The sequence below is a fragment of the Myotis yumanensis genome, unplaced genomic scaffold (assembly GCF_028538775.1).
Source record: "Myotis yumanensis isolate MYYU_CA2020_CCGP unplaced genomic scaffold, mMyoYum1.0.hap1 SCAF_7, whole genome shotgun sequence".
NCBI classification, from domain to species: domain Eukaryota; kingdom Metazoa; phylum Chordata; class Mammalia; order Chiroptera; family Vespertilionidae; genus Myotis; species Myotis yumanensis.
In genome coordinates, this window is record NW_027223758.1 from 52,056,028 (window position 1) to 52,082,149 (window position 26,122).

At 48.2% G+C, this 26,122-nt stretch overlaps 1 protein-coding gene across 1 annotated transcript in view; it reads left to right on the forward strand.

The window, feature by feature from the left end:
• The window catches only part of TSHZ1 (teashirt zinc finger homeobox 1), a 67,737-nt gene extending 52,402 nt beyond the window's left edge, over nucleotides 1–15,335 (forward strand). The window contains exon 2 of the mRNA XM_070420474.1: nucleotides 10,780–15,335. Coding sequence (XP_070276575.1) covers nucleotides 10,780–13,988 — 3,209 coding nt within the window. The 3' untranslated portion in view covers nucleotides 13,989–15,335. The remainder of the gene's footprint in view (nucleotides 1–10,779) is intronic.
• Nucleotides 15,336–26,122: the final 10,787 nt, after the last annotated feature.

The following is a 26,122-nucleotide window of genomic DNA, read 5'->3' on the forward strand; positions in this document are numbered from 1 at the left end:
GACACTTACTTCGTTCAGGCAACATGACAGCTGCCAGGAGCAAGTGCCACTCAGGTGCTATGGCCCCCGGAGACCTGACCCAGCAGGGGCAGACCGCTGGACGGCATGGCGCAGAGGGTCCTGGAGGGCTGCTCGGGGCAGTGCAGAGCCCAGGCTCTGGGTGGGCAGAGAGCTGACCTATGGACAGAGCCTGGTTTGGCACAGTTGGAAACAGGGATTTTCGGTCCTCCCTTTTTTATGATGGTACGTGGTTTCATGGAGTTAAGTATATTCACGTTGTTGTGTAGCCATCATCACCATCCATCTCTAGAACTTTTTATCTTCCCATACTGAGACTCTGCAACCGTGAAACAATTTCCGACATCCCCTTCCCAACTCCTGGCCACATCGTTCTGTTTCCTGTCTCTGGGACGAGTCTGGGTCTCCCTGGCTGGAAACCGGTGGCTTGCGGCCGTCACCCGCCTGGCATCTCTGGGAGTGCTGCCGAGGCTGGTGCATGGCCACGGCTCTCCGGCAGAACTGCTCGACCCCACTCTCACTGACGCCACGCAGGTAAGGGCTGATTTTACAAACAGCATATTCTGAAGACAGAGTTCATTCCAACCACGCCACTTACAGCTGCTGGCAGCAGTGGCCCATATGTGGCTGTGTGTGGCCCGTCTGGGACTTGGCTCTGGGGGAAGCGGGGGGTGTCTTGCTCTGCAACCAGCTGATTGTGTAGCGGGGGCCGCTCAGGCAACCTTATGCCTCCGTTTCCTCGTGTGGACGTGGAGAGTCAGGGCAGGCTTTCCCCTTATCGTGTCGATGAACGAACAACATTCATGGTGCCGAACGCCGGGGATGGCGTCGGGTTCAGAGGAGAGCTGGGTAAATATTACCTGTTATTATTCTGTGACATTGTAACCCAGAGCTTAGTGCTGGCTGAGCACATAGTCTGTAGGAATGAAATGTTTATCCAGAATCAAGGACATTATTTCTTTCAAAATAACAGTATATTATCAATCGTCCTAAATACATTACTAGAGGGCCGGGGAAAGTCATTCTGTCCATGTAGGCGGGTCATTATCCCGGAATATATTTTATTGTTCTTTGGGATGGAACGTCAGTGTTGTTGTGGGGAAGACGCTTCAGGCGACTGTCACGGGCTCCTCACCCTCCACGGAGGGTGTATGTCCACGTGCACACTCGTCCCTCCTGGCGGCCACGCCGCGTGCGTGGGAACTGTTAGTGTCAGGCAGTCTTTCCTGTGTGTGACTGGCCTTGCTCGTTTCCTTCGCATTTGCTCCCCTAGGGTACGTTGGATGGTTTCATAGCGTGTGCTTTCTCTCTCTGTCCCTCTGCATATTTTTCTTCCTTTTTTCTTACTAATTTAAACATGCTCAGCATTTCCTTCCAAGCGGCTTTCTGAGCAGAACTGAAGGAGGCGGGCGGGAAGGGCGGAGCGACATTAGAGGCCGGGAGCGGAGGGTCTGAGTGTCCTCTTGGCTGGTCGTGGTGAGAAAGGCTCTTCGGTGGGGACAGCCAGGACAGAGTCTGTTGTGTTTCTGTTTTAAAACCTTTTCCTGGAAGTTGTCGTGACCAAACCCTGTATGTTCTCCAACTCAGGGCCCCAGTGGCTGCCTTTCAGAAGCAGTCGAAAAAGGAAATGTCCTTGGACTAGAAATAGTGGCTTAGGTTAAACTTCTCAGAAGGAAAATGATGGCTAGGGTAGGGGCCCTGAGCACCCCCTAATTAGGGTGCATTGTCGCAGCCTCAGAGAAAAACACCACGAAGAGGGCTCGAGGCTGAGCCTGGGCTGAGATGCCAGCCCCTTCTCTTCATTTAGCCGCAGACCGTGTCTGCCGCTTCTAGGAAGGATGCAAATGAGGAGCGGAATCCATGCACCTGCTGAATCCGTGTCTCCGGGTGCCCCAGGCGTTGGGGCCCAGCCTGCCGGAGCCCCGTCACCCTCTGCTCAATAATGCAGGGGGAGTTTGCTCTACCAAAGTGTCACCTGTCTAGGTGAGTCGTGCCAGTGTCGATCCGAAGTGACAGCCATCTTTGCGTCCCCGCGTCTCTAACTGACTTCTCTTTCATCATTCGTGTTGGAAAGGTAACATTTTCGACAAGATTGTTTCCTCTCCCCCGGCCTGTGTCTCGGCACGCCCCCCGTCTCCCTCGCCCGTCCCCACCGCACACCTGATCAAACCGAGATCACTGACAGAGGCTTCCTTCTCCAAATTAAATGAGCCCGACTAGCCTGGGAACGCTCCTGAAGAAAGCGAGGGAAATGCTGATGAGTAACGCTAATGAATCAGGGACCGGAGATCCTCCTGGAGGCGGATCCTGGGATCTCGCAGCGTTCCTTCCCGTGAAGAATGGATGGAAGTCGGTTGTGTGGCGTGATTTTAACATCTGTCCTACCCTTCACGGTCATTTGTATTTGTAATGGAACCAGGTTAAATACTCCCATTCTGATGTTGCCGGCAGCAATGGAAATGAACATTTCAATGAAATCATCCGGACTGATTCATCTGCGCTCCGTTGGTGATGGAGCTCTAATGAGAATGCTGGGACACAGGGTTTATCACATGATGAGGAGGAGTCAGTAAATCTCGGAGATTAGAATCGCTGCAGAGCTCCCCACGCATGCACGGCGCCCCTCACAGACCTCTGCTAGTGATGTGACTGAGGGAGGGACAGGGAGCCGGCCGGGTGGCCAGGGCCTGTCTCCCCTCTGATAGGCCACCAGGAAGCATTCTCTCCAGCTGGCGAAACCCCAGCGTGGCCCCCGGATGTTTCTGAGGACCCTGTCTCAGGGACTGAAAGGCAGGACTCAGATTTGGCTTTCTTCATGTCCCTGTAGATATAAATGTCCGCTTTTACCATGGCCTTCTCTTCGCCTAGACCAGCGGTTCTCAACCTGTGGGTCACGACCCCTTTGGCGGTCGAACTAACCTTTCACAGGGGTCGCCTAAGACCATCCTGCATATCAGATATTTACATGACGATTCATAACGTAGCAACATTACAGTTATGAAGTAGCAACGAAAAAAATTTTATGGTTGGGTCACAACATGAGGAACTATATTTAAAGGGCCAGAAGGTTGAGAACCACTGATCTAGATGGTATTGCTTAAAATCCAAGTGAGTTAAAAATGGGAACGTGTAGTCAGCTGGCCTATTAGGTTAACTGCCAGGATCTGAGTGATTCCAGATATCAAAATGGGGGCACGGCAGAAGCTGAGCCCCTTCCGTTGAAGGAACACGTTATGTCATTCACTTTCCATTGGGATGTCCAGTCGAGGTGGAGCAGATATGACACGTATGTGATACTGCGTGTGAATGGGTACTCTGAGTAGCCGGGGGGGACCTGCTGGGTTTTGAAGGATAGTGGTAAAGCTGACTTCTAGAAAGCACACCTTGTTTAGGGAAAGCCCACTTTGGATTGCTGTTCCTACTTACCAGTATCTGTCCAGGGACAAGAATGGCGAGGAGGTGGAGTTCTGGAGACTTTGCCTCCTGGACTGGAAAACAGGACGGTTCGGGGAGACACTTTAGGCTGTGCATAATTGGGATGCAGATGTAGTGCCAGTTCAGGGAGGGGACACAAACCTAATTGCTCAGAGCCCATGTTACTGAGACTCGAGGGAATTTGGAACTTGACTACATTTAGCTTAAAAAACAAATACAGCTGTTGCTTCCCAAGTCTTAACATGACTGTTGAACAGAGTAAATCTTGTTTTCTTCAAAGAAACAAAGATGTTTTAAAAAACGTTGGGCTGTGATTTGAGAAACATAATTTTTATCTAATTTGCTGAAGATAAGATGCTTGTGCCTCATTGTATAGTTACACTTTGAGATGGACACATTTTTTCAGACACTGTGTGCATTTAACTGTAAACCGTCAGGGTGCACATACTAGCATCAGATTCAGCTCTAGCTTGGACCATACACATCGCATATGTCCACTCTTGTTAGAATGTACAGAATTTCATGCTGCTCCAGGTGACAGCACGTCTTCAGGGACATGCTGGCATCCAAAGGCACATTTTATGACAAAAAATATTAACAAGATTTTATTTTTTTAAGAAAAGTGAAATCTAACCATAAGATCCAATTGTCTCATTCCCATTTTGGAAATAATAGGGTCCATGTAGTTTTAATTTTTCATTCACTCTCACATGCACACACACACACACGTATACACTGCTCACCCATGCATGCACACCCACCCACACATGTACACATGCCCACAGTGCACACCCACACATGTACACCCACCCACACATACATGCACACCTGCACATGTACACACATTCAACACATACCCCCCCACACAGCTACATATGTACACACACGCGCACAACCTCCCACATGCACACACAGCCACACATACATGCACAACCATGTATACACACTCACATGTGTGTGCGCACATACGCACACACTCATATACCCATGCATGCATGCACATATATGCACTCACACTCATCCACACATGCACACGCCCCCACACATGCAGTCCCCACATAGGCACATACGCTCACACACACATACATATATGCATGCACTCCCATGCTAGCACACGGAGGCTGGTTTCTCTCCTACATTGCAGGGACTGCTGTGAGGGCCTTCCTGTGGTGTCCTCCAGGTCTGTAAGGCTGCTGTGACCATCCTCCCTCTAATGACATGTTGGCATCCCGTGTCACATGGGATGTGTGCTCAGTGTCACACTCACACCACGTGCCAGGCTCAGACAGGGCAGGGAGTGAAGGCAAAGCTGTGTTGACACAGAAAGAAAGCAAAAATAATGATGTGGAGGTTTTGTTTTATTTGATTGGGAGGTCATTTGTTTCTGTAAGTAATTGTAAAAGGGGAATTTCATGCTGCAGCTACCATCCCCAAGCACACTCATTCATCAGATTCCAGGTGGCGAGGTGAGGGCCCCGGGGAGCCGAGAGCACCCAGGGGGACAGTTTTAGGGAAAAGCACATGTCAGGTTTACTTTATTTTCTGAGATTCAGGAGCCTACCTCATAACACTTTTTTAGTTTAAAAATTGCACTCATTTACCTGTGAAGTATATTGTTCTCATAATTTCATCACCGGAAATAAAAATTTCTACAAATACTATAGAACATTCTGGTACATTTGAACACTTATGAGCTAGAGATTTTTTAGAAAATTGTAGCTTGTGGTGAAAACAAAGATCATGACAAATAATGACCCAAATTTAGAAGTTTCTATGAGTCCTGGCCCTCCCTCACTCCCCCGCCCCCTCTCTCTCTCCCTCTGCCTCAATTTTTTTTAAAAGCATCTAGGAACGCAGTTATGAGAATTTACTGATAATAGTGAATTCTATAGAAAATAAGCATAATTGTTACAGTAAGAGCAGATGTTGCCTGTCATGACAGCATGGATGCAACTTTAGTTCAGACACCACTATGGTTATTAAGGGAATAATATCAAGGAAGTCAGGTGTTGTGTATAGAAGTGACTATGTGGGGCCTGTTAGCTTGTGGTGTAACCCATTGGTACATAATTTCTATGTAGCCCATTGGTACATAATTTCTATGTAGCCTATTTAAAGATAAAGGCTCCCCGACTCTCTTTGAAAAGTTAGTCTCCAGTCAATCCCTGTGGGTCTGGGTGCGCCCACACTTGCTTACTCTATGCCCCAACCCTCAAGGGTTGACTTTCCCATTTCTCTTCTTTTCTCCTGTGCTTTTATGAGACTTAGCTACTGGGTTGAAGATGGAGGCATTTCTGGGACATAAGCCCTGTGTGGGGTTCAGAAACTATAGGAACCCGTTCTACCCTCATCTCTCACGGCCACACCCTTAGCGAAGGCGGCAGGGCTGACTTTCTAACAGGGGCCGTTTTGTTGGAGAACCTCAGGGTGCCAGTGCCGAGGGGCAAAGTGACTGGGTCCGGAGACAGTCATTGCTGCTCCTTCATGATAACCAGATGTCCTTCGTGAAGGCCAGGTGTATGGTGTACAGGGCGTGGATGGGTACTAATGGGGTTACCTTTTTTTGCTGGGTTTCAGCTGTGTGGCGTGGAGAAGTATTTCATGCAAGGTCCCTCGCTGGATTTCTAAATGGTATCCATCAGGGTGACTTACTTATAATTCCAATTGGGTCCTGTTAGGGGTGCGTCGCCCTCAGATGCAGAGGGAATCATGAGGACCTGCCCTCACTGTTTGCTCTTCTCACTTCATTTCCACTTCTCTTTAATTTTTCAAGGTTCTCCTATATTTTCTCTTCTTTTTCTTCCTGACATGGCTGAAAATCAGAAAAGCTTTTGGTCTTTCCAATAATGGTTTAAACTCTAATTTGGGCTCTCCACTTGTATAATTATATTTCTGTAACATGCGGCCAACTCCAGACCTAAGATCAATCCCTGATGTGCTCATGGGGAGGGGCCTCAAAATGAGGCGTCTTATTTCTCACTTCACTTGAAATTAAATTCTGAGGCCGTGAGAAGGAGAAATTGTATTTATGTTCAGGAAGTTACCTGCGGATACCTAATTAAATTAGAATTGGGTAAAAACCAGAGGCCATTTTATTGTGATTCTTAAAAATGGATTCTGTTGGGTTTTAAGTAAAGAAGTAATTCTGTTATGAATCAGGTGCTTTCATGATTGGAACAGGGCAACTGACATTGGCCAAAGTGGTAGAAAAATGTTTGCTCACCTGATGTCAGAGCAGAAGTGGCCTCTCAGCTCTTCGCTCAGCAGCGTCAAACATCCTGCAAAAAACCGTAACTCATGTCCGATGGACGGAGATGCTGCCTGTATGTTGGTGTCCTTTCAGAGGAGGGAGGAATCAGCTCCGTGTCTGTGTTCTCTGCCTTTTTCATTTCTCAATATTTTCTAACTTTGATTAAAACCTCTCACTGTCTCCGAAACAGAGGTGAAGTGACTCCTCCAAGTGACCGATTATAGATTTGGAAGGAAGTGTGTTGCAAGATTCTACCGTGAATTGAGGCTGGGCATTCACCCCTCAGGTGTGTGGGGGCCCCTTTTGGGAGTTGGCCCCTTGGAGTCCGTGTATTTTGATATAATGGCCATCTGTTCGTGGATATCACGTTTGCAGGTGTAAGACCTAGTTTGGTGTAGATAAACATGTAATTTGGTCTGATTGCATAGCTTCACCAGGTGGCAAAACAATAGCAAAGCATGGCATTTACTGTAAGCCAGTAACCAAGCAGGGGCCGGAGACCTGGGCTGTCTACTTGTCACCTCTCCATATCCGTTTTCCTCATTCACAGCCAACTCTCAATTCTGCAAGTTCGCGAGGAGAGGAGGGATGGGATCCGCCGTTTCCCAGCCCAGTCTCATCATGTCTGTCCACTACCTCCCCTCCAGGTCTTGGGAAGGCTGCTAACCAGAACCGTGGCCTCTGCCCCGGGTGAGCCCGGACTGAAGGCTGATCTGGGCCACAGGTGACCACTGAGCTGCTGGGCTGGTGGCTCCGGAGGGTCCCTGTAGCTGCTCCCGTCGAGGCCCCAGCTCCCTCCTCCCCCGCTGGGCAGCTCCCAGGAGGGGCAGGAATGCAGGGGCCGGGCAGGAGGGTTGGGTATCTGGGGGGCAGACCCATAGGAGCCCTAGTACCATCCACGCCTTCAGTGTTCTCGCCTCCCCTCTATTTTTTAATATTTTCTTTTTGTTGTTGTTTATTTGTTTTCTTTTTATTTGTTGTTGTTTTTTTAGGACTACTTTCTAATATTTTCAAAAATGGTAAGAATAAGCAAAGCCCGGCCCACACTCCCTCCCCAGGCTGGGCCCTGTCCTCCGAGGCTCCCTCATTTCAGGGTCTGGCCAGGGGCTGCCAACTATTTTGTTCCAGAAATGGTGTCAAATGGACAGTTGTATTTATTTATTATATTTGTTAAGCTGAAAACAGCAAAGAAGATTTTGAAAATATGGATACTTATCAACAGCCACCTCACTCCACACACGACCCAGGCACTCACCAGCTATAAATAACTGCGACCAACATTCTTTAAAGGGATTTTTCCACGGTGCACAGTTTTGTCTTTTGCCTTTTTCATCTAATGACTTTGCCCATGGTCATCAAAGCATACTTCATTATGTTGGGACAATATTGCATCACAGGACTAAACTACAGATGACTAAACCGCCCCTCACTGCTGATAGTTTTCAGCGGTTCTCAACCTGTGGGTCGCCAACCTGTGGGTTGCGACCCCTTTGGGGGTCGAACGACCCTTTCACAGGGGTTGCCTAAGACCATCGGAAAACACATAGATAATTACATATTGTTTTTGTGATTAATCACTATGCTTCAATTATGTTCAATTTGTAACAATGAAAATACATCCTGCATATCAGATATTTACATTATGATTTATAACAGTAGCAAAATTACAGTTATGAAGTAGCAAGGAAAATAATTTTATGGTTGGGGGTCACCACAACATGAGGAACTGTATTAAAGGGTCGCAGCATTAGGAAGGTTGAGAACCACTGGTTTAGATGGTAGTCACTTCCCATGAAGCCTCTTTGTTCACATGCATGGTCTGCATTTCATGTCTTTAGACTCTGCTTCCAAAAGTAAAATTATTGGGCTGAAGGGTGTCAACATTTTAAAGTTTCTCTCCTTTTACTCTCTTTCATCAAGATTCTCTCATGTGTAGCAGCATGACTGGCACATGAGAAGTTTCTAAATATTTTTTTTTTATTCTCAAGGAATTTATTAATCTCTTTCCATCCAGTTTTTTAAAAATAATTTTTTATTTTTCAATTTTAGTTGACATCCAAGGTTTCTGAATACTCAATACAGAATTACTTTGAGTCACTGATTCATCCAAAGACGTTTCCTGGAGGTTTCGCTGGCAATGGGATGCTGACAGGACAAAGGACAGTGACTTGGTGCTGATGGTGGCTGGGTGGCAACATCTGGGATTGGAGGTCAGGTGACCCAAATTCCAGTCCTGTATCCACTGTTTCCCATGTAACTTGGGGAAGTCAGTCAGCTTTTCCAAGATTCAGTTTTCTCATCTGCAAAATAGGCATTTTGGTGATGCCACCTGGCAGGTCCTGCGGGTTAGAGGGAGGTGATCAAACGAAAATGGCCCGTTGGGCAGCAGGCATGGTTGTCATTGGCTGTGCGTGTGCACGGGTGTGTGTGTGCTTACAGTGACTGTGTGTGCCCCCGCTCTGGAGTGCTTGCTGCTGGCATCTGAAGTCCTCTGTCCGCAGGTGCTGAAGCTCTCCTGTCGCCTGCCTGCCCCGCTTCCGCCCCCTGGGCACACAAGATGGTCTCTGTCTGTCCTCTCAACCATCCCTGAAACATAAATGCGCTTTGCCACATTCCCTTAGGATCCGGCTCTGATAATGTGATAATGAGTGATTACATTTAATGAGACACCCTTCTCAGGTCATATCAGTGTATTTTAATAGAGCCTTTCTGGAAAATATCTTAACCCCCAATTTCCCAAGTAGTTAATGGAACACTACTTCAGGTAGTTATCCCCTCAAAAAATAATGGAAATAATAAAAAGTAAGTAAAATAGATTGGTCAAATAAGAGGCGAGGCATGCCATTTTATGTCCCTGGGGGATTAACAAGGCATGGCACACGACGTTAAAGAATCTAAAATGTCCTGCAGCAAAAATGTCAGGTTTTATCTAATGATTTAGATGCCTTCCAACCCTCTCACTCACAGGACAGCTGTCAATATCTTGCAGTGTCCCCTGGGAAATGCTGCCTTCAATCAAGAAGTCAGTGTGCCGTGCACACGTAGCCTGGACTAGGCTGCCGGAGCACACACTACTGGCCTTGTTAAAATCAGAGCCTGTTTTTATTGTGGTAAAATACTCATGACATAAAAGTTGCCATTTTAGCCATTTGTAAGTGCCCAGTTCAGTGACATCGCTGTGCAGCCATCACACCTGCCACCTGTAGAACTTTACCTCTTCCTTCCCACCGAAGCTCTGCCCCCATTAAATGGCTCCTGGGCACCCACCCCAGTCTGGCACCCACCCTCTGCGTCTGTCTCTATGGATCTGACTCCTCTGGGTGCTCATGTAAGTGGAATCACACAGTATGTGTCCTTTGTGACTGACTCGTTTCACTGAGCGCAATGTCCTCAAGGCCCATCCATGTTGTAGCAGGTGTCAGGATTTCCTTTCTTTTCACAGGTAACACGCCATGTTCTGCCTGTCAGGGGACACTTGGGTTGTTTCCCCCCTTTGGCTCCTGCAAATAATGCTTCTTTGTACCACCTGGCTCTCTGACACCTGCCTGGTGTCCCCTCTGGGTGACGTCTGCTCCCTCCAGGCAGGGGCCTGGGTGCTAGGTGGCCTCCTCCTTTTGAGGGAGGGCCAGAGCATTTTTATCACTTGTCACTGAGGAGTCTTTATACTTAGAGAAACTGTGTAATTCTGTCTATGGAATACCTTGCCCTAAAAGTTGACAGCCAGGTCCCACCTGGTGGGAAGGCATGAGGGACGTGCCGGTCATCGCTTAGGAAAGGAGAAGCCTGCAGGAGGGGGTGATGGGGTTCCTTCCTTTCCTTCTCAGCTGCATCCCCACGCGACGTCTTCAGAAGGACCTGCCCTCCCCTTAAGGCTCCTTCCTTGCAGGGTCTTCTCCCAGGAGAGAGTCTGTCCTGGTTGAAACCTAATTTCTGGCTCCGAGGTGCAGAGTGGGTGGTCACTTAGAGGTGATAGGCTTGCGGCCTGGGAGCTCCAGGAGAAATATGGTGTGCGTGCTGGGGAGGCCATGTCCTTGAACGTGATTTGCTTCTCACCGTGTGTCATTTTTCTGCCCTAGCTTATGTTCCCGAGGAAGAATTGAAGGCAGCAGAAATAGATGAAGAAAACGTGGAGGAGGATGGGCTGTCCCTGGACATTCAGGACGGTGACTACGTGGGCGGCGACGAAGCCGAGGTCAAAGAGGCCCCGAGCTACCAGGACTCCCCTGTCAGCACGGCCACCAACCAGGACGCCGGCTACGGGTCGCCTTTCAGTGAAAACAGTGACCAGCTCGCCCATTTCAAAAGCTCCTCCTCCAGAGAAGACAAAGAGGACCCACAGGGTCCAGACAGCGCCTCCTACCCCCAGGACAGCCTGGCACAAATCAAGGCCGTCTACGCGAACTTATTCTCAGAGTCCTGCTGGTCCAGCTTAGCACTGGATTTAAAGAAGTCCAGTTCGACCGCCAGCAGCAACGATGTGGGCCCCAAGGAGAGCTCCACCCCGACCCCCACACCCCCCGCCACAACGACGGTGGGGACCACAGGCACCACTGCCAGCACACCCAGCTCCAGCTCCAGCTCCAGCACCAGTACCAGTTCCAGCACCAGCACCAGCACCAGCAATAGCGGCGGCTCGGGCTACGACTGGCATCAGGCCGCGCTGGCCAAGACGCTGCAGCAGACGTCCACGTACGGGCTGCTGCCTGAGCCCAGCCTATTCAGCACCGTGCAGCTCTACAGGCAGAACAACAAGCTGTACGGCTCGGTGTTTACGGGCGCCAGCAAGTTCCGCTGCAAGGATTGCAGCGCCGCCTACGACACGCTGGTGGAGCTGACGGTGCACATGAACGAGACGGGCCACTACCGCGACGACAACAGGGACAAGGACTCCGAGAAGACCAAGCGGTGGTCCAAGCCCAGGAAGCGCTCTCTGATGGAAATGGAAGGGAAGGAGGATGCCCAGAAGGTGCTCAAGTGCATGTACTGTGGCCACTCCTTCGAGTCCCTACAAGATCTGAGCGTCCACATGATCAAGACTAAGCATTACCAGAAAGTGCCTCTGAAGGAGCCAGTACCAGCCATCACCAAACTGGTCCCTTCCACGAAAAAGCGAGCCCTTCAGGACCTGGCGTCCCCGTGCTCCCCCGAGCCAGCAGGGGTCACTGCAGAGGCCGCCCTGAGTGAGTCAGCCAAGGACCAGAAGACCGCCAACCCCTACGTGACACCCAACAACCGCTACGGCTACCAGAACGGCGCCAGTTACACCTGGCAGTTCGAGGCCCGCAAAGCGCAGATCCTCAAGTGCATGGAGTGCGGCAGCTCCCACGACACCTTGCAGCAGCTCACCGCCCACATGATGGTCACCGGCCACTTCCTGAAGGTAACCACTTCCGCCTCCAAGAAGGGGAAGCAGCTGGTGCTGGACCCTGTGGTGGAGGAGAAGATCCAGTCCATCCCTCTGCCCCCTACCACGCACACCCGGCTCCCCACCTCCCACATCAAAAAGCAGCCCGACTCGCCGGCGGGGTCCACGACCTCTGAGGAGAAAAAGGAACCAGACAAGGAGAAGGTGCCAGTGGCAGGTGACACGGAGAAGAAGATCAAGGAGGAGAGCGAGGACACCTCCGAGAAGTTTGAGCCCACCACGCTCTATCAGTACCTCCGCGAGGAGGACCTGGATGACAGCCCCAAGGGCGGGGTGGACATCCTGAAGTCCCTGGAGAACACGGTCTCCACAGCCATCAGCAAAGCCCAGAACGGCGCGCCCTCGTGGGGCGGCTACCCCAGCATCCACGCGGCCTACCAGCTGCCGGGCGCCGTGAAGCCGCTGCCAGCCGTGCAGAGCGTGCAGATGCAGCCATCCTATGCTGGCAGTGTGAAGTCGCTGTCCTCGGAGCACAACGCGCTGCTGCACTCCCCGGGGAGCCTCACGCCGCCGCCCCACAAGAGCAATGTGTCAGCCATGGAGGAGCTGGTGGAGAAGGTCACGGGCAAGGTCAACGTGAAGAAGGAGGAGAGGCCCGTGGAGAAGGAGAAGGGCTCACCAGCCAAGGCCATGTCCCCCGTGGCCAAAGAGAATAAGGATTTCCCTAGGACAGAGGACAGCAGCAGCAAAACTCAGCAGAAGAAGGGCCTGGAGGTGGAGGTGGGCAAGGCCAAGAAGGAGGGTGCGGTGGAGGCCCACACCCCCAACGGCACTGAGCCACTCAAAGCCAAAGTCACCAATGGCTGCAGCAGCCTGGGCATCATCACGGACCACTCGCCGGAGCCGTCGTTCATCAGCCCTCTGAGCGCGCTGCAGTCCATCATGAACACACACCTAGGCAAAGTGTCCAAGCCCGTGAGCCCCTCGCTGGACCCGCTGGCTATGCTGTACAAAATCAGCAACAGCATGCTGGACAAGCCCATCTACCCCGCCACCCCCGCCAAGCAGGCCGACACCATCGACCGTTACTACTACGAGAACAGCGACCAGCCCATCGACCTGACCAAGGCCAAGAGCAAGCCCCTGGTCTCCGGTGTGGCCGACGCAGTTTCTTCGCCCCTGCGGGAGAGCGCGCTCATGGACATCTCCGACATGGTGAAGAACCTCACGGGCCGGCTCACCCCCAAGTCCTCCACGCCCTCCACGGTGTCCGAGAAGTCAGATGCCGATGCCAGCAGCTTCGAGGAGGCGCTGGACGAGCTGTCGCCTGTTCACAAGCGGAAGGGCCGCCAGTCCAACTGGAACCCCCAGCACCTGCTCATCCTGCAGGCCCAGTTCGCCTCCAGCCTGCGGGAGACGCCTGAGGGGAAGTACATCCTGTCGGACCTGGGCCCGCAGGAGCGGGTGCACATCTCCAAGTTCACGGGGCTGTCCATGACCACCATCAGCCACTGGCTGGCCAACGTCAAGTACCAGCTGAGGAGGACAGGCGGGACCAAGTTCCTGAAGAACCTGGACACAGGGCACCCTGTGTTCTTCTGCAACGATTGTGCCTCTCAGTTCAGAACTGCTCCCACGTACATCAGTCACCTAGAGACGCACCTGGGCTTCAGCTTGAAAGACCTCTCCAAGCTGCCCCTCAACCAGATTCAGGACCAGCAGAGTGTCTCAAAGGTCCTGGCCAACAAGGCCGTGGGCCCGGTGGGGGCTGCCGAGGACGATCTGGGCTCCACATTCCAGTGTAAGCTGTGCAACCGGACTTTTGCGAGCAAACACGCAGTCAAACTGCACCTTAGCAAGACCCATGGCAAGTCCCCGGAGGACCACCTGATCTACGTGACAGAGTTGGAGAAACAGTAGCGGCCAGGTACGCGAGGGACCCCGCCCGGCACATTGCACTAAACGTCTTCACACTGCACTAGGCCCGGCCTGAGCCTCCGAAATCAGCCTTCCTGGGTTGCCGAACGGCCTGCCTGGACCTCGGTTTTTCTTACACATGTTTTGTAGCTATATTTATATGCTCTTTGTCTGATTGCGCATGTCATTTTTCTTTTTCCGTGAGTCAAAGTCTGACCTTTATTTTCAACATCTGTTCTTGATGTTAAGCTATCTTTTGTAGGAAATGATGGGGCACACTACTCAGAGACACCAACTTAGCAGGAAAGAAAGACACAAATAACAATGATAAAAAGACATCCTAAACATTACAAAGTTGCCATGACAATAAAGGTCATAGGACCTAGTGGTGTCAAATTTAACCCTTTGGGGACTGTAATCGCATCTCTGTGCCTTTCACTCCAAAAAAAAAAAAAAAAAAAAAGAAAAGGCTTAAAGGCATTTCATTCAGATCAAAAGCTGTGTCAGACACAAAACTTATTTAATAATTAAAAAATGAGCTTTTATATGCAGACTGGTTTGTGAAGGGAACATGCATGCCGCTGTTGGAAGACAGAAGTTGTCTAGGACTTGCGGGGTTAGGAAGCCACAACGTCACACGTTCAAAACAAAAAACAAAACAAAAAACTAACAACAAACACCCCAGTTGCCACTATGCCCAGACCCTCTGGATGCTGAAGAAAATGCCACTTTTGGCAAAAAAAAAAAGAAAAAAAGTATGCAAGCTATTATTTAAGACGTGTAAAAATGCTATTTCTTTTTTTTTTTCCTTGTAAAATACTGCGGTTTATAGTTATTTACAAATGTAAGCTTTGGTACAAGCTGACCTTTCTATAGCGCGCTGCATTGATAAATGAAAAAAAAAAACACGGGGCAAATGTCGGAGTACTTCCCTTATAAATTGGCAGCATCCGCTTAAAAACTCCTCTATCCTACCATCCTAAATGGTTACCTATCCTACCATTTTAACCTATCCAACTTTCTTTGTACCTTCTGGCTGTATGCTTTCTCTTTTAACTTTTTATATTGTCATTTTATATTAAATTTCTGTGTATATAATGTAAAACCACGATTTTTGAATAAAAATTAGTTCCTGCAGCTTGATTTAAATAGAGAAATTTTACTGGCATTTGCATCTCTCCAGATGCATGTATATCAGACAAAAAAATAAATAAATGAAGACAAAGCAAGGCACTATTAATTATATGTTTGATGTTCTGTCATTAATATTGTACAGTACATTTGGGTTCACACAATTAAATCCACTGTTTTCTCAACTGTAAAATAAATCCTCACGCCGTTCTTGGTTTACGTCGATTGTCATGTCGTCATTCTTCCACCTCGGGAGATGTTATTTCAGCAGCAAGAGGTCTTGCTGATGCAATCGACCAACAGAAATCCCACTCAGAATCATCATTTTGTGATTTGTGTGCTGACATGCCTTCACTCAAATGATAAGTATTGCGCTTTTAGAAACGATAATTAGCATTTTTAACTCCACTGGGTGCCACCGAGTTGAACTGTTGAGTGATGGGTGTTTAGTCCATAGAGAGCCTGAGGCCTGCGCGTGGAGAGCCCACATGGACAGTTACAGGTGTTCCCAGTGTGCTTTCCGGGCGTCCGGGGACTTGATGGGGTGGCAGGGAAGACCCAGGGCCTTGGGACCAGCTCTGCATTCTCTAAAGAGGAAAGTCTGTTATCTGTGCTTTAAAAAATGCACAGTTTTAAAACACAAGCTGCCGTCTGGTTCAGGGTTCGGGACCAGTCTTCTGCAGGTTGCCCTGAGCACCCAGGACTCTCCGAGGGCACCCTGGGCATGTGAGGCTGTGAGCACTGAGCCCTGAGATCCAGGGCTCCGTCTGTGTTGAGGGAAACCCCAGGAGCGCTTCAGGACATGGCATTGAGATTTCTTTTCCTACCTTTTGCTTAAATTTCCGTTAAATACATCCTGAGAAAGGGCAGACTTTGGACACTCTGTTTGGAAGCAGCTGAGCAGCTGAGCTGTGCCCACTATTGCCCATTGTCCAGTGGGCAGCCGGACGGCCGACCAGGTAGCCCTATTTACAGTCTATACTAATGCCCTGGACACTGGCGAGCTGGTCTACTGTCCCGACTGTTTTCATTGGTAAATAGTTCCGTCCTTTAGGAGCTTCAGCCACTTGGGTTCAGTTACTGGGTGACTGTACTTTGGGCTGCAGGGGTGATGGAGAAGAATGACAGGCCTCTGGTGGACGTGGGGTCCTTGAATGAGAATCCTCTGAAGTTAGGTTTTCTTTGCCACAGGTCCACAAACACGATTATGTGATTTCACCAGTAGGAAGAGTCAGAGCCACAGGCACGTGGTGTGAAGGGAGGTGCCATTTGGGGATTGGGCCCCAGTAGCACAGCCACTGAGCTATTTGAAAGCTGCTTGCAACCCGAGTTCTGACACTGGGGTCTAGGCCCAGTGCAGGCTTCCTTTCTTTTTCTTTTTTAAAATATATTTTCATTGATTTCAGAGAGGAAGGGAGAGGGAGAGAGCGTTAGAAACAGCAGTGATGAGAGAGAAACACTGATGGGCTGCCTCCTGCACACCCCACACTGGGGATCGAGCCCGAAACCCAGGCATGTGCCCTGACCGGGAACAAAACCATGACCTCCTGATTCATAAGTCCATGCTCAACCACTGAGCCATGCTGCTGGACAATTTTTTCTTTTTCTAATTCATTAACCCCAGTTCTCCAACTGATAGATAGTATAAGACTAATTTGTCTTACCACCATTCATACTGATGCTGGAGGTGGGGACCTAGTTATAGTTAGGGGATGCTACTCTGTGCCAGGGACATCCTTGGTGCTTCACCCACAGCAACTCATTTGGGCCTCACAGCATGGGGAGGGACTTTTACTCCACCATTCTCACAGACGAGGAGCCCAGCCCAGCACAGAGATGCCCACGGTCTGGGGGCTTGAAATTGATATAACCTGAGCCTGAGCTTAAAGCTCTGGCTTTGCCCCAGCCATGCTCCTAATTGCCCCCTTTGCAGGCCCAGGGGTGGGTAGCTTCTGTGGGATGGGGACGACGGCTGAGGGTTTCAGGTGATGCTGATGGACAGGGATGTGAGTGCCACCCTTAGCAGACATTCATTCTTCACGTGGCTTCCAGCTGCAACCCACCTCAGATTGCAAAAACAGGACAGCTCTGTTTTCTATGGGATCTGAAAACTAAGTTGAAGTAATGTTTGTTATGAATATGTAGCAGCTTCAGTGACTACAGGTCTACCTAGTACTGTGAAAACTTGATTTGTGTAGGCAGACAGTGAGTAACCCAGGGAAGCAGTTGCCACCTCTAATTTGAGGATTCGCCTTACAGATGGTTCTGCTTCCTTCATCTGTGTTTGGATACATGCACCCATCCTCGCCTTCATCTAGTCTCAAGTGTGCTCTGCGTTTCTCCCAGTCCTTCCTTAGCCCAGGCACCAGGTCTCCACTTCTAGAACTCGACAGCCAAAGGCCCCCAAGGAGCTGGAGAGAGCTGGCCATCTGCCCACCGGTAGGAGGCTGTAGGGGGCTGGGTAGTCACATGGCTGCCCAGTGTTTTCTATTGGTTAGGTGACCTTGTGCACATGCAAAAGTTACCCTACTTGAAAACTAAACACTTTTAAAATATATATATTTTTAAACTGATTTCAGAGGTGAAGGGAGAGAGATAGAAACATTAACAATGAGAGAGAACCATTGATCAGCTGCCTCCTCTGTGCCCCCTACTGGGGATAGAGCCTGCAACCCGGCCACTTGGTGCCCTGACCAAGAATAGAACCATGACCTCCTGGTTTACAGGTTGACACTCAATCACTGAACCACGACGGTCGGGCATACTTTTTCTTTTAACTGTGGGATTCTAAAAGGTTTGAGATATTCTTCAGAATGTGTTGGGTTAAGATATATTGTTATTTAGTCAATATTTAAAGAGGTAGGAAGCCAATGAAATAATGGTAGATAATACTTTATGTAAGAGAAACAATCTTTTAGGTATTGCATGAAAAAAGAAGCAATTAATAACTCAAAATTTATGTCACTACATTTCCATATTTTGTAATCTTTATAAAGTTTTTTACATTAGTCAAACATATCAAAACTTCTTCCAAAACCTGTCCATACAAATAAAGGTTTCTGCTTTCTTCCAAGGTAAAATTTCATGTTACTGCCTTTCTGATTATTTTTCTGAAGTTGAAGGCCAGTTATTGAATTGTAAACTTAAAAAGAATAAAATTTGGAGAGTACCTGTGCTTTTTACATAACTTTTACTCCTGTAATAGAAGCAATATATAGTCGTTGCCCAAAGCCTGGAACACAAAGACATAAAGAAGGAAATAAAAATAACTATTGCTTTCATCTATGAAAAAATCATTGTTAATATTTTAGTGGTAACATCTTTTTTTTTTCCTGTCATGCTTCTACAAAATAGAGATCACACTGAACACCCTTTTGTACTTTTCTTTACTTGATAGTAGATAATGAGTATTTTCCCATTTTGTTAAATATCACACATTTCTCATCTTATTGAGATGGTCTCTGGTTTAGGTAGAATTTTAAAAAGCAACATTTAGATTCTTCTCAAGTTTTCACTATTAGAAATGAGTGCAAAGAACATTCCACTCAGTATTTCCGGTTGTTTTATTAGAACAAACACCTATAACCGACACTGCGCCACCTCTCAGAGCTGGACTCCAGGGCCACGACTGGGACACCTTCCTTTTCCATCGCTTCTCTCACCAGGCAGTGGGCACCGGTGGCATTCAAATCTGAAGTGATCTGCAAGCTGACGGAAAGGACTTCGTTCAAACTTCAGATTACTGTGAGCGATATTTTTAAAATAGGAAGGCATTTAAAGTGCAATTCTTTTCATGGCGATTGTTTTCTTAAATATACCATGTACATTCATCTTTAAGTTCCGGTTAGGTAGTTGGAAACTGACAGTGACAGTGCCTAACATCTTGTTTGTTGTCAGGGAAGCATTGTAATCTCATGAAATTCTTGAAAAACGATGGGCGCACCAGGCGACACAGCATGTTCCCACCACCTTAGGTGCTTGGGAAGAAACAATAGATTTTATTCTAAAAAAGGGGTCACAAAGTGAGTCTCCATGTGACCTTCCATTTCTTAAAATTTCTGTTTTCATAAAAACATGCCGCCTTTTCCCCCCTGAGACATTTAGATTCTAAACTCCTTTTGCCTGTTTCCAGAGGCTTACCTGTTCAAGGGTGGAATTCTCTATCAGGAATAGACAGTCTTATATCCGAATCACTGCTTTGAATGCCATCCACTTTGCCAGTGGTTTCCATCCTAGGAGAATAGTCTAATTGCATTGTTTGGACATGAATAGATGCAGTCCACCTTTTTAACATGTGAAATTGGCAATGCCCTTGCTCAACGCACTTCTAGCAAGGGGCACACTGGCTGCCAGGTGTCATCATGCCATTCTCAGGGCAAATTTGGCCTTTCCGGAGCCTCAACTCCTCAAAGACAGAATGCATATGTTTCTCTTCTAATGATAACATTTAGCCTTCTTACACTCCAAATATTTCCTTCTTGAAAACCCCACTCCGAGTCCTCAGGTTAGTCAGGCACTTATAGCATCACAGAGAAACCAGGAGGAAGGGCCCGTGGGCGAGCAGGTGTGTGCCAAGTGGGTGCCTGTGTTCAGATGGTCGATCCTGTGTGCAGGGTGGGGAAGGCTGTCCTGCTCCATGCCAGTAGGAAGAGAGGTGGGGGATAGGAGGGCTCCGACTTGGGGTGGGGAGACCCTGCACGGATCAGAGGCTGCGGTCATCCTGTCACCGTATCACGAGGGAGTGAAGAGAGAGAGTGTGCCCGAGAGAAGTCAGCCACTGGACCACTGCAACCACTGGTGAAATGTAACCAGCGCAGGGATGTGCGTCACGGAGGGACGTCACTAAGGTGACGTGTACAGCTGGACATAACTAAAACTAAATAGCAGAAGCTAAATTGTTTGAGGAGCGAGGTGGGCTGTGGAGCGAGTGTCTTGGACGAGAGGATGGAGATCCAATCGTAACTACCGTAGATGGTTCGCAGGTTTCATTTGGTAAGAAAGACATTGCAAAAGAAGAATTGGAGTGTGGCCTCTCTAGGGTTAAAGATCCTTAAGCGTTAGTGAGAATGTATAAAGGAAATTTCTTTCTGAAGTAATTTATGGAAATGCTGCGCTCCCTTTGAAGGTTCCATGTCACCGCGTGGCACTCCGCAATGTTCTCTTTCTTCACCTGTCAGGCAAAGACCACCTCGAAGAGTCTCAGTGCTGATTACTAGTTAATTGTCATTAATAAGTGACAACTGACATTATGGGGGCTTAATGCAGAGAGAACAGAAAAGAGCCACAGATATTCTAATGAGCTGACTCCTACGTGCCCTCTATTGTTGTCGAAAATGAGGAGCTGTCGTCATTGTTCAGGAGATGGGCTTCAATTGCTCTGGAAATATTCTCTTTTAATTTCTTTATGCACAGATAATTCCTGGTACTCTGTATTTCTCTCCCCCACCCCTCTGCTTCCAGCGTACGTGCACACACACGCACCTGCTCACCCTCTCCTGTGAGAGTGCTGAAAACTCCCAACTCAGGAGCTGCCCTAACTTTTCCTGGACAGGGAAGTTATGTGCTCTAAAAGCTTACATTCATAGCTCAGATGGAAAAAGAAAGGCCGTTTGCTATAGTTTTGTTGACTTGGTTGGGGATGGGGATGGGGATGGAAAGGTCCTGTGCTGAGGATGACTGGCAGAAGGAGAGGGGAGGAAGTGATTTAAGGCAAGATCTGCCAATCAGAGCTGAGCGATCATCAGGAACATGCATCATTGTCAACCCACCTGAGAGAAACATCGCTCTTCCCAATAACAAAAAAATCCCCCCAGAATGTTCCAGAAGAGAAGCCACAGATGAGGGGAAATGATTCAATAGGGATTGAACTTTGAACTGCATCTGTTGTCATTTGATTTGGGGAAATTTTACCCAAACAACTTGCTTGTTAAAATCCTTAATGATCAGGACAACTTAGCATGGACTCACAGTCCTTTCACACATAAATGTGTTTGCACATAAATGCAATACTGTGTTTGGACATTAGAGCGGAAAATAAATTGAAAACACACAGCAAAATAATTTCCGCGTTGACCTCATGGTGTTCTGTGTGTTCGTGGGGAAAGGATGAGGTGTTAGAAGTGCACGTTGCAGTCAGTATAAGCTTGAATGCCCAAGATTTCCAAGCAGGACGTGGCAGAGTCGTCTCGGAGAAAACTCAGGCTGAAGCCAATAGGAACAAGATGAGTTGTTTTTCAGGTGCCAACACCTCCTAACAACAATTTTTCGTGCTTTCAGATCATTTCACACCATGCCTTTCCACCTCCTATCAAGACATCACACAGACGCAGTGGCAAGGTAGGAATTTGATGGCCGCACTGCTGAAGAGAGAAATCCTGTCCTGCCTCTTCAAACACTGCTCTGGCCCTCGTTCCCCTATGCAGTGGTTAGCCCTCTGCCCGTCTTTATTTCCACTCCGTGGTGGGTCTTGAAAGAGCGGCAACATCTTGGATTGCAGTGGGTCAGTGTCAACCTGGACTTTCTAACAGGATGGAACGACATGCATGAGATGACTCTCCCTGTGTTCACATTAGTTTGTTGGCAGCCACATCACTCTGTTGACAGGTGCCGTGGTCTCAATAAAAACATCCAGGTCCAATGCATGTGTGCTGCTGGGGACAGACCCGGAGCTATACACTTGTGTCACTGAGTTTTTGAGCCTAAGTTTTTACTTTTACTCTTAGATTCGGTTTGTTGTTTTATTTGGAAATGCTGGAGGTAGATCCCAGCTTGGTATCAACTGCAACTCTGATCAGCAGGATACCAATATTCTCACCTAACTATTGCGCAAAACTGTGGAAAAGGACATAATGGGTGTGTTCCAGGCACTGGGTGGCATCCCAAGTGGACATCGATCCATCAACATCACAAATAGGACTTTCTGATGTCATGCAATTGTGGAGAGAGCATGGGATTTGGAGACGAACTATTTCATGAACCTCAGTTTCTTTTTCATAAAATTTTTGATAACACAGGGAATGTGCTTCATTCTGTGCTCAATACACGGAAGGGGTGAATACACTGTAGACATCATTACTGTCATTAGATTTGATCAGTCAATTACAAACATACCTTCTTGGACAGCTATCCTTTTGTTCACAAAAATGTCATGAAATACTTTTTCAAGCACCTCTTTTAAGGTGGCAAACAGGAAAATGCACTGGTTGGTGAGATTAATCATGTATTTGAATTGAAAGATAAAATGTTGGCTGCTTCATGGGGTTCAATGATTTGAGGGTGTCATAGCTACAAGGGTACCCTCCTCCATTACCATCAAAGCTCAATTAAAATCTGATGGCTGCAGCCCTGGTCGGTGTGGCTCAGTTGGTTGGAGAATTGTCCCATATACCGAAAGGTTGTGGGATCCATTTCCAGTCAGGGCACATACCTGGATTGCAGTTTTGATCCTCAGTCAGAATGCGAATGGAAGGCAACTGATCGATGTTTTCCCCCCCCTCCCCCGTACTTTCCCCTCTCTCTAAGATCAATAACCATGTCCTTAGTGAGGATTTACCAGAATTCTGATTGCTACAACATCTAAAATGTGGCCTGAGTTGGAGGGAGAGAAAGGGGTCTGCACAAGCAGAAAGTAGCTATAGAAGGTTTGGGTGGTGGTTCAAGGTAGAACCACATGGAAATGTGGTTGGAACCTGGCACCACCGTGTCCTTCATCTACTCAGTGCAATTTCCAAGGGAGATGTGCAGAGAGGTTACTTGGCCATCAGCAATGTTTATCACTATGGGGTTCTGACCATGGACCTCACTGGGCTCATGGTGAACTAGATTGGGGTGTGTGTAGGTCAGGAAGGCTCTTTTGGCCTTAATAGAAGCAGGAGGAACCCCCTACTTTTGACCATGAGCCCCATTGGATCCCTTCTTGGTTTCATGGGGGTTGAGGTCTGAAGGCTTCAAAGAGTAGGAATTTCCAGGGGACCAGGAGCTGGTGTCTCTTTCCTCCATTCGACAGAAGTCCCACCAAAATCCAATAGTTAAATGTGGCTCTGACACAAATCCAACTCCTTTCCTTGGTTTGGAATAAGGGTGGAGGAGAGACAGCCTGTGGCTTCCCCTTGAGATAAAAGATATAGTCGGGAGGTAGTGGGGTGATTTCCAGGCAGGGAAGACTTAGCCCTTCATTTCATCCAGTTGCATCAAGGGGACTTCAGTGTCCCAAGATCTGGATGATCAAGGGAACAGTGGGTCACATACTGGGACCGTTTTGATGGTTTTCTTTTTGTTACTTTGATGATCCTCAGTTTATGTTCCAGAAGCACGTATTCTTTAGTTATTCCATTTTGATACCGTTTTTCAGCCCAATTGTCTATTTCAACCCACCTTCATTACCTCACTAGTTACTGCACTTAGGTCTTTTTAGCTGTTCAAGTTATCACTTACCTTAACTTCTTATCTTCTCTCTTGATTTAGTTCATCATTCTTTCCTTTAGCTCCACCAGCCTCGTGAACAATGGCTCACAGTGGTCCTGTGTTCAGGTGAGGGTCTAGGCCTCTTCTAGCCTGGGGCCCCATGGAGTGCTGGGTGCAAAGGCGCTCGGTGTATGTATGGAAGGTGGGCCTGGAGGGTAGTGTTGGAGGACCAGGAAAGCACCAGCTCTGGAATCAGGCCAAACCCACGTCAAATCCTACTTATCCAAATGAATCACCCTGTGGCTCAGTTTCCCCACCTGAAATCCAAGGCTAACTGTAATACCCCCTTCCTTGAAGGATTGTATGTGGAGATAGTGAACATTGTGCTTAGCATAGAGTCCGGCCCAGGGTTAGTGCTCAATGGAGAGCTGTGTTAGTTTGCAAACATAAAGCCTCAGCCTCCAGGCTCAACATCTGTATTGGCCTAATGAGTAATCTGGAGCGGTAAGTGCCGTGTCTAATGTATGGTCATCTCCTGTGGGCAGTGACACAGACAGGTCAGGAAGCACCAGGTGTGCTCTGCAGGTGTCAGGTTTAAGGCTTAACAATCAGAGTCAAGACAGGAGTCACCTTACTGCATGCAACTTCTAATGACTGGGGGCCGACTGACCTACCATATAAGAAAGGGACCCATTGGCTGTAATGATTTGATGATGAGGGGTGAGTAACGTGTTTTAAAAATAAGCTTTCAAGAGACAACGAATCCAATGGTATTTGGCAAAAAAAAAAAAAAAATACTCTGAGTGTCTTCTTATACATGACTTGAAAATATCTTACAAATTATAGGTGCATCTTCTGAACTAATAAATTGTTGGTGCACAGAACACTTACAATGACAATACAGCTACATTTTGGCCAAATAAACCAGATTGTTAAATCTGGTGTTGGTTGATGGTCAACAATTTTGGGAATAACATGAAGCCAAGGCACATGCACATGTCAGTGGTGGCGTCCACAGTGCGCCCTGCAAGAACCCCAGCTTAAAGGCAAATCTGAGTTAGAGTCACCCACACTCACCTGGCCCCCCAAATGCTTTGGGGTGAGCAAACACAGACTGTAAAGTACCTGACATACCCACCACCAGGCTGCCCTGTGTGGAGGGTTCATCTTCTGTAGGATGAACGGCTTACAGCCCCAGATTGCAAGGAGCTGTTTGTTCAATGTTGCTATTATTTCTACCAGGGGAGAATGGGGAATAATCAGCTTCCCTTGGTTAAAACACTGATTTTTGTCAAGATATTTTAAAAAGTGTTCATTTGCAGAGAGGCTGAGGTGGAAAAACATGTATAGGACATAACTGCTTGTGTGGGGAGGGCTGTGGGTGGAATTTCAACGCGGATGCCTCCTTAGGCTCCTCTCCCTTCGGAGGCTGATGTTTTGATGGGCCTGTCCTTTAGGCTATCATTAGCGCCATTTGAGAGAAAGTCTTTAGTCCATAAATATGAAAATAAGCCCATAATTGACCCTTAGACTGAATTTGTCCAAATTTGGAGGGTGCTGTATGTGAAATAAGCTGATGGTGTCCCTACACATTGGATGACAAAGACAGGCCCTTTGGAGGCTCTCTGTTGGGGAAGGAAGGGGGAGGGAGATGAGGAGGGAGAGCAGGGTGGCTTTCCTGCTGTAACTCAGAAGTGCCTGCACCCCAGTGCTAATTAAGCTGGTGGCTCCGAGAGCCAGTCATAGAGTCAATGAGAATGTCCTATTGAGTGTCATTGGGGTCTAATGCGGACACACCTGGGAGGGTCAATGTGCAGGAGCCATTGGAGATGAAAGATGCAACATCGTGCTAGCAGAGGATACAGAGAGGGCTCCTGGGGGCTTGTGGAGCCCTGTGGCTTCCATAATGGGTCACCTGGGCTTCGGGTCCCACCACTGCAGGTTCCTAGCGCAGATGGCTGTGGCCTGGCCACTATCTCCCAGTTGTCCCACAGCAGTAGGATTCTGCTGTACAACCAAAATGTTTTCTTTCCCCTTTATTATCCCCCTTTCTGCATTCTCACCAGTGACTGGAAGGGACATATGGCCTTGTGATTGCATTTGGATCATTTACACATTTAGCTGGAATGAGGCGCACAGTGAGGAGAGAAAACCATTCACTTTAAGACCCGGGGTGCAGGAAGTGTGAGGCCTCCAGTGCCTACTCTGCCCAAGGCGCACCAGACGGGGGCTCCCATCGGGTTGGGAAGCCACTGGGAGAAGCTGGACTCCCAACTAAGCCCGGCTGCTGAGGTCACAGGAGCTTACAGGCCTGCACAGACCCATCTCCATCCTCCCTGAAGAGGCCTCTGCTTGGCTGTTTCTCCTTCGCAAGGACACAAAGATGTGCTGGGTGTGTCTTCTGCCCTGTAGATCATGACATAGGTTTTTTTGTTCTTTTTTTGTTTTATTTTTGTTTGTTTTGTTTTTACCACCTTTTGTCAACCAGGAAAAAGAAATACTGGAAGAGAACTTCTTTAGGACAAGAGAGACACTTCCATTTTCCTTCCAACTTCCCCTTCCTTCCTTCTCTGGGGATCTTTACAGCCATCTTTTGTTGTTGT